General features: G+C 50.4%; 1 protein-coding gene across 1 annotated transcript in view; it reads right to left on the bottom strand.

Annotated features, from left to right (window-relative positions):
• FBXO16 (F-box protein 16) overlaps nucleotides 1–8,163 on the bottom strand; it is a 27,441-nt gene that overhangs the window by 15,281 nt on the left and 3,997 nt on the right. The window contains exons 2-4 of the mRNA XM_029964881.1: nucleotides 6,311–6,346; nucleotides 1,287–1,493; nucleotides 154–318 (exon numbers count right to left, since the gene is read on the bottom strand). Coding sequence (XP_029820741.1) covers nucleotides 154–318; nucleotides 1,287–1,493; nucleotides 6,311–6,346 — 408 coding nt within the window. The remainder of the gene's footprint in view (nucleotides 1–153; nucleotides 319–1,286; nucleotides 1,494–6,310; nucleotides 6,347–8,163) is intronic.

The raw sequence follows: 8,163 nt of genomic DNA, 5'->3' as shown, positions 1-8,163 counted from the left end.
TACAGAGGGAGTTTGCTTAATTAAACTCCATCTTTTAAAACTCCAGGGCTGAGTTTTGAATTCAGGGCAGGAGAATCCCAAAAATACACCGAGGGAAAAGGGTCAGGAACCAGACCACCCAGTTGTCCCACTCTAGAGGTGCTGGACACGTACCTCTGGCCTGGTGATCCACAGCTCTCTCACCATCTCAATGTAATGTCTCTTCCAGATTCCCTGCTCGAAGGGCGTTGGGCAGAAGTTGATGTACCAGCCAAAACGGAGACACTTCAGCATCCAGAGCTGATCCAGCTCAGACAGGTACTTCCAGTACCAGCTCACCTGGAAATGCCCAGTTGAAAGCTGAAAACCTCAGGGTTTCAAGCATCCAAGATTCCAGCTACAGACTCCCGTGCTCGGGGTGTAATTCCCCTGGGTCCTCAAACCAACTCCTCAGCAACGTTAATGCTCCATTTAAACCTTTGGTTCAACCATTTAAACCCTTGATTAAACCATTTAAACCCTTGATTAAACCATTTAAACCATTCAAGGTCTTCCTGGCATGGGACCCTTCCAACTCAGGATATTCCATGATTCTAAGTAATCTCCTAACCAACCAGTGAATGGAGAGTTCCAGTTGCATCCACTGGAGAAAGACATGACAGCAAAGGTTTAGCCAAGCTGAGATTTTGATATATTCTTGAATGTCAAGAATATTCATGAAATATTCATGGAATATTATGTAAGTGCAGCAATAATGTCACCAGTATCTGAGCTTTGTCATGTAGAACCACTTTGGGCAGCATCTCGCAGCACTTCCTCTCATGCAAACACATTTTTGGAGTCTCAGCCACTGGGCTCCAAATCACACCTGTAACTTCTCAGCTTCTCCACATCCAACACTTGACCCCGAAGCATTTTAAAGGATCAGTTTTAATTTCTGTGGGTGGTTCTTCGCAAGAGCACAAACCAATGTTTCCCAAAGAATTAAGGCCTCTGCACACAGTGCAAGGTACTTCAGAGGAATGTGACTTTCAGAAGGTGCCAGGCTTCCTTTTTGGGAATAACCAGCCTTGAAAGTGCCACATTTTAAGTGCTTTAGCATCTCAAATTACTCTCCCCTTCTGTAAATCTTGGCTGGAAGTCTGGCTTAATTTAGGAGCTGAGGAACGAGCATCACTCAGCACTTGGCAGCGGCTGCCAAGTCAGAGCTCTGTGCATTCCGAGGAACAGCACTGGTGTGTCTTCACCAAAAACTGGTGGTTTCCTCTTTTTTTAACCACCTTGAACCTCAGGTTGGGCTTTTTTACCTGTGCACAGCGACAGAGGCTCCGTGGGTCCAGGAAGGAGAAGATGTACAAGGACAGGACTCGAGGAAGCCTCGTGGTGAAATCCACGGCCTCGGTGGGAATTCGGTCCTGGAGCTGCCTGGAGCAGAATTTCTGCTGTGCCAGGGAGCAGCGTTCCAGCAGGTCCACCAGGATCCTCCTCCTCTGCCCATCTGTCCACTTGTCAAACTGAAAAGAGGGAGTCTCAGGTTCAGAGTAAAAGCAGAGCTTCAACTCCTTAAAATAAAGCACACGTTCAGGGCAGGGAAAGTGCACGAGCAGCAGCTTCTGGTGACTCACCCAGGAGCAAAGGAACTGGGAACAAACGGAGAGGCTGCATGAAAAGCAACTCTGAAGCCACATAACGTGTGATTTATAACCCTCAAAGGATCCAGGATGGCCCAGTCCAGGACTCACTCCTGCTTCCAAGACTCCTTGCTCCTGGGACCAGCTCCGAGACTTGGCTTCACTCATGGGAAGGAGGAGACTCAGATGGGTGTTTACAGGATTAGGTCCCAAATCCTGAGTTCATTGCTGACTCCTTGTCTCTCCTGACACTTCCATGCCCCCCACTAGTGCAATAGTTGAGTGCCTCACAATTTGTGAAGGATTTTTTCTCCCATTCCCACTGCGCGGGAGAGAAATCCCCACCACGGAGAAGAGGAGCAAAGAGAAACTAAATGAGCTGCCCAGAGCAGAGAATCCCAGTATCCTAAAATCACAGAATCATGGAATGGGTCGGGTTGGAAGGGACCACAGTGGGTCCATCTGGTCCCACCTCCCTGCTCGACCAGGGTCATCCCGGAGCAGGTGGCACAGGATGGTGTCCAGATGGTCCAGGATTGTGCCCAGATGGTCCAGGATTGTGCCTAGATCCAGGAGCAGAGTCACAGAGACCTTTGGCAGCATTTCCATGCTCCTGGCAGGTACCTGAAGAGGGAGATGAACCCAGTTGTGGAAGAACTGAGCCCCCAGGGAAGCACAGGAGCACAGGTGGTGTCAGCTGGGTGGGAGCATTGGCAGTGGCTGGTGTGGCACCGGTGTTGATAGCAGGGCATGGAAAGGGCCCTGTCAGCAGGAATCTCCTGGGAGCAGCCTGACCTCATCCCCACAGTCGCTGCAATCCGGCTCCAAACCTGCCAGAGCGGTCCTGGCTCCGGGGGCAGCGCCTGAGTGCCAGCAGGGAGGAAGTGCCAGAGGACCAGCAGGCAGGAGCAGCAGGAATCCCCAGTGGGAAGTGCAGGCAGCAGAATGGCAGGGACAAACGTGGCTTTTCCTGAGGTGAAACGGGGGGGTTTGGACAAGTGCTGCTTCATCCTGTTTGCAGGAGGGACAGGACAAGGGGAAGGTTTTACACTGAAAGAGCACAGTCAGCAAAGGGCGGGATGGGGGTTTCCAGCTTCCCTCCTGCCTGTTTTCCTGGGAAATCCAGCTGCTTTGTCCTCCAGCTCTGGGAATCCCAACAGCAGAAGGATGGGGAGCTGCTGGAGCGAGTCCAGGGGAGGTCACAGGTGCTCTGAGGGCTGGAGCCCCTCTGCTCTGGAGCCAGGCTGGGAGAGCTGGGGGGGTTCATCTGGAGAGGAGAAGGATCCAGGGAGACCCTGGAGCCTCTTGCAGAAGCCTAAAGGGGCTCCAGGAGAGCTGGAGAGGGACTTGGGACGAGGGCTGGAGGGACAGGACACAGGGAATGGCTTCCCAGTGCCAGAGGGCAGGGTTAGATGGGAGATTGGGAAGGAATTCCTGGCTGGGAGGGTGGGGAGGGGCTGGTCTGGAATTCCCAGAGAAGCTGTGGCTGCCCCTGAATCCCTGGAAGTGTCCAAGGCCAGGTTGGACGGGGCTTGGAGCAACCTGGGCTAGTGGGAGGTGTCCCTGCCCATGGCAGGGGTTGGAACTGAACAATCTTTAAGGTCCCTTCCAACCCAAACTATCCTGGGATTCGATGATCCTCCTTCCCTGCACTGCAGAAGCCACCTTGACCCAAACTCACCTTCTTTTCAAAGGGAAAACTGAACAGTCTGGGGAATTCCCCTCTTTGGGGAATGCTGCTTTTCCCTCTTTCCTTCCTTCTCCCAGGTTGGTCATCCCCAAACCACACACCCTCTTTTTTCACAGGGCTGGTTCCTGAAGCCAAATTTCCACTTGCTCTCTGCAGGTCCCATCACAGCACATTCAGTTCTGCATTTAACCTCAGGGACATTTAAGTCCTTGGTTAAAAGTGACCTCCAAAATTTAAAAATATTTTAAAAAATTACTTTTTTTCCAGGGTTTTCTTTATTCCTATGTGTAAATGGTTTAATGTCCTGTGTCCCTTCCTTTTCCTTTCAGAACAAAACAGACTAGAAAGTCAGATTGTTTTCTCTCTTCTTCCCCCCTAACAAATCTGTGCTCTGGCAGAATAATAGTTTAAAATATCTTGTGCAGATGAAAGGTAATTGAGAAGTGATTTCTTTCCTGATCATCCTGAAGAACTCTTTGTTTCACTCTGTATTTTTACTTGGATGAATTCCAGCACCAGAGAGTAAACAGCTCTTCCCTTTCTTGCAACCCCCTCTTCAAGATCTTGAGAAGGTCAGAATGAAGGAAGGATGGAATTGGCATTCCTGATGTCCCAGAGAGATGAGAAGTGAGTCAGGAAAAAGCTCCCAAATGCCCCTTTTTAGACACAAATGGAATTAAAGGAATACTCCCCTTTCCTCTCATCCCTGTTTTGCACAGGACTTCCACCTCTAATGATGTTTAGCAGGGAAAAACTGAAGCAGGACCTTGGGATTTGGGGCTTGGAAAGAGAATTTGTGGGTCCCTTCCTAGCTGGGGATATTCCGTGGTTCTGTCACAAATAAAATCGAGGGGGACAGAGGAGGGTTTGCCTGTCCCCTTCTCCCCCTCAGCTGGACAGAAAAGGCTTTCCCTGCCCCAGGAATGCTGCAGACACTGCCCGTTCAGGGCCACATCCACGTCCTCCTCTCAATTAAAACAATCCCCAATCCCCAATTTGCCAAGTTAAGTTTCTCTCCTCCTCCGAGCTCCAGAGACAAGGGAGTCACTGGCTCGTTCTCTTCCACATCAAGAGCTCGAGTGAACCAGTCAAAACAAATCGGGCTTCACTTGCCGGGAGACGGATTTGCTCCCGTTTTAACCCTTTCCATCCCCGCCACGGGTTTTCCAACGGAGTGACTCCTTCCAGCGCCCTGTGCCAGGGAAGCTCCCTTTAAATCAGTGCCAGGAGCACTCGGCCCCTTCTCCATCGCACCCAGCAGCAGCCAAGGAGTTAAGCTGGCGGAATTTGTGTCTTTTCCAGCAGTTAACAGGCATGTCCCCATCCCACATTTGGCTGCCTTTCCCCACAGATCCTCCCCTCAGCCTGCGATCCCGGCAACCCAACCAGTCCAACCGGATTCCCTTCGCTTCACCTTCTCTCCCCGCAGCCAGGAACGGCTTTTCCCCTCGTCTGGGCCTTTCCCAAAGCGCTGGCAAACAATGTCTCCCCAGGGATGGTGTGACATCAGTGCTGGCACTGCTCGGGCCCCGCTCCTGGGATCGGTTTACAATTAATCCCTGAGTGCACACACACACAAATCGGGAAGCCTGACACGCAGGGCCAGCCCCGGGCCTGCAGCTTATCCCAGAGAGTGTTTCCCTGCCTGGAACTGGGAAGGGACACAATCTTCACCTCCAGCCCAGCACACGGACCCGAGGTCAGGGGTTATGATCCACAGGCATCCCCGTGCTCCACAAAAGTGGGAATGGATTCTCCACTCAACGAGGCTCTTTTGCCAAGTGGATGGAGAAGCAATTTCCCCCTCCTTCCCCCACCATCTTCTCCCCGATGGAGGGATTTGTTGGAGACCCTTTTCCAGAAGGTTGGATGGTCCTTCAGTGGAAAAGGTTGAGGAATACTGAGCTGGTTCAGATTTGCTCTTCCTAAACCATTCCTGACTGTGTTCGTCCAACCTGTTCTCAGAGGACTCCAGGGATGGAGATTCCACCCTTAGGCAAGATATTCCAGCAAGGAATTTTCTGTAGAACTGGATTTTGTTCGTGTCTAAATTGTGTCTCTGCTCTTGCAACTCAATCCCTTGATTTCTTGTCCCATCCAGTGGGAACACAAGGATCAGATCATTCCCTTCCCCTTTTCGAACCTCTTTTGTGCATCCTTAGATGTCATTACATTTTTCCTCCATTTTCCCTTCAGTTCAGGGATTGTCTCCTTATTTTCTGGACCTGAGTCTGTTATCACATCTTGACTTGTTCTCAGAGTGTCTCCAGCTGGTCCTCAGCTTTCCCAAAATGCAGGGAGCAGAACTGGGAATGACTTGGGGATATTTCCCCCCTTACTGCCATTGTAAGACACTGGCAGCTCGTGTCCACTTGGTGATCCAGCAGAATTCCCAGCAGTTTCTGCAGAGCTGCTGCACGTTTGGGGTTTCTCAGATCTCTGGAAATGTTCTTTCCCACATTTTGGCTCTTTCAGTTGTAACACAAACATCTTTGCCCCTTTGCCAGCAATTTCCAAGGGATTTCCAAGGGGTTTAGGTCTCTCAGCTGCTGATATCACATGCAAAGGTGTTTTATGAACAATAATCATTCAATTATTTAGTTTTCTTGGTGTCCCTGAAATTCCTTATCATCAAAATGCACTCACGCCAACAAGTTACGGAAATATTCCCTACTATAATGACCAAAAAATCCTTAAAATCAAAATATTTGCCCGTAAAGACCAGTCCACATGCAAAAAAAAAAATGTCATTAGTGGCTTATTAACCATAAAGAATAAGCCCCAGTTTCAACCCAAACCATCCCATGATTCTATGTGTGCACTTAGTAGATAAAATGTCATTTATTACAGATTTCAAAGACCCTCTGTCAGGCCATGGCTCACTTTCCCGTCAGGAAAATTAATCCCTCTTTCAAAACAGGATGTAAGTTTTACATCCCCATCAGATAATCCCTCGATCAGTCCCAAAATTTATCCGTATTTAAATATACATTTAAAGGGAAAAGTTTACCCATTTTCCAAGGAGGGCTCTTCTTTCTTCAAATACCTGGAAAACACAAACACACGAAGAAAACGGAATATTTAAAGGGGATTCCATATGTCCTGAGGAAAATACAGCTTAAAAAAAACAAACTACAAAACAGAGAGAGAAGAACTGAATGGGTGAGTTTGGAAGAAACCCGAGGAGATCCTTCAGTCCGAACTCCTGGATGGGATCAACTAAAGGCTTCAAAACCCAGATGAGCTTTGAGTATCTTCTTGGATGGAGACCCCACAGCCTCCCTGAACATCAGATTCCCCAATTCCTTCATCATTTCCGTGGCCCCACGCTGGCTTTGGTCCGGTAAGTCCATGTTATTTCTTGTGCTGGGGAGCCCAGGAATGGACAGAACATTCCAGGTGTGTCCTCACCAGCGCTGCGGAGAGGGGAAGAATCCATATCCCTTGACCTGCCACCTTCACCCTTCCTGATGTGTCCCAGTTTTCAGTCCACTTCCTTTTCCATTTTTACTTCATCAGCTCATCTATTCTTTGAGCACTGAAAGAATTCCTAAAGCCTGGGAACCGATTGGTTTTCCTGGACCTCTCTTCTCTCCCGTGTGGTTCTTCCACACGGATCCCTGAAGAGGCCTCAGTCTGCTCCCCTGAATTCCAGGGCTGTGATCCTGCTTTTTGTCCCTCTCAGTATCCTGAACTCTGTCATCTCCAGGTCCCTGACCTTCACATCCCCAACCAGCCCTTCCTTCCTTGGAAGCAGGAGGTCCAGCAGAGCCTCTTCCCTTGTTGATTGTCCCTTGATGATCCGTGTCAGGAAGTTATCAGTGTGCTCATGAAACCCCCCTGGACTCAGTGTCCCATCCCTGGAAGTGTCCAAGGCCAGGCTTGGAGCAACCTGGGATAGTGGAAGGTGTCCCTGCCCATGGCAGGGGGTGGAATGAGATGATTTTTAAGGTCACTTCCAACCCAAACCCCCAGGGATGGGGCAGCCACAGCTTCTCTGGGTAACCTGTGCCAGGGCCTCACCACCCTCACAACCAAAAATTCCTTCCCAGTTTCCCATCTCTCCCTGCCCTCTGGCAGTGGGAAGCCATTCCCTGCATCCTGTCCCTCCAGCCCTTGTCCCAGGTCCCTCTCCAGCTCTCCTGGAGCCCCTTTAGGCTCTGGAAGGGGCTCCAAGCTCTCCCTGGATCCTTCTCTTCTCCAGGTGAACATCCCCAGCTCTCTCATCCTGGCTCCATAGGAACTCTTTGGGAATACAGTGTGTGGTGCCTCATGTGCTTTGGTCTGACCAGAATTTTGCCTTCCCACACGTTTATTTTAGGAATTTCATCAATCCTGACTCGGAGAGGCATTGGATGCCTGGAATCTCCTCACATGGGCACAACCCGAGCTACTCTCACGCGGCCCCGGCGACGGATTCAATCCTCAGGCAGGGAAACCGTCAGGAGCGGGATAACAAGCCCGGTCTTTGTTCCCTTTACAGCGAGGGGACGATGGGGATCAAAACCCAGCCGAGGATTTATGACGTTGACCTTTATCCGTGGGGAGCTGGACCCCAAAAAGCACCAACACGTGGCCTCCCCGCTCCCACCAAACCGCCCCCGCGCTCAGGAGTGTGACCTGGGAAGTGGGGAAAGGCTGCAAACGATTTTTCCAGCAGGCAAGATCAAAGAGGGAGGGGGAAAGCCCAGCTTATAAATGCACATAAAACAGCTATTAAGCACGACTGGGGAAACGTGGCTGATCATTACAAAGCCCAGAGATGTCCTTGCTGTGACAGCCCGCGAAGGGGGTTCCTGCAGAGAGGGACATTGTCAGTGCTGCTGCAGTTGACAGCTTTGGCTCTGTCTCTCTCAGCAGGAG

Source organism: Manacus vitellinus, unplaced genomic scaffold (assembly GCF_001715985.3).
Source record: "Manacus vitellinus isolate BGI_N305 unplaced genomic scaffold, ASM171598v3 scaffold_82_pilon, whole genome shotgun sequence".
NCBI classification, from domain to species: Eukaryota; Metazoa; Chordata; class Aves; order Passeriformes; family Pipridae; genus Manacus; species Manacus vitellinus.
Note: the sequence above shows the minus strand (reverse complement) of the source record. Positions and strands in the feature narration are given on the sequence as shown.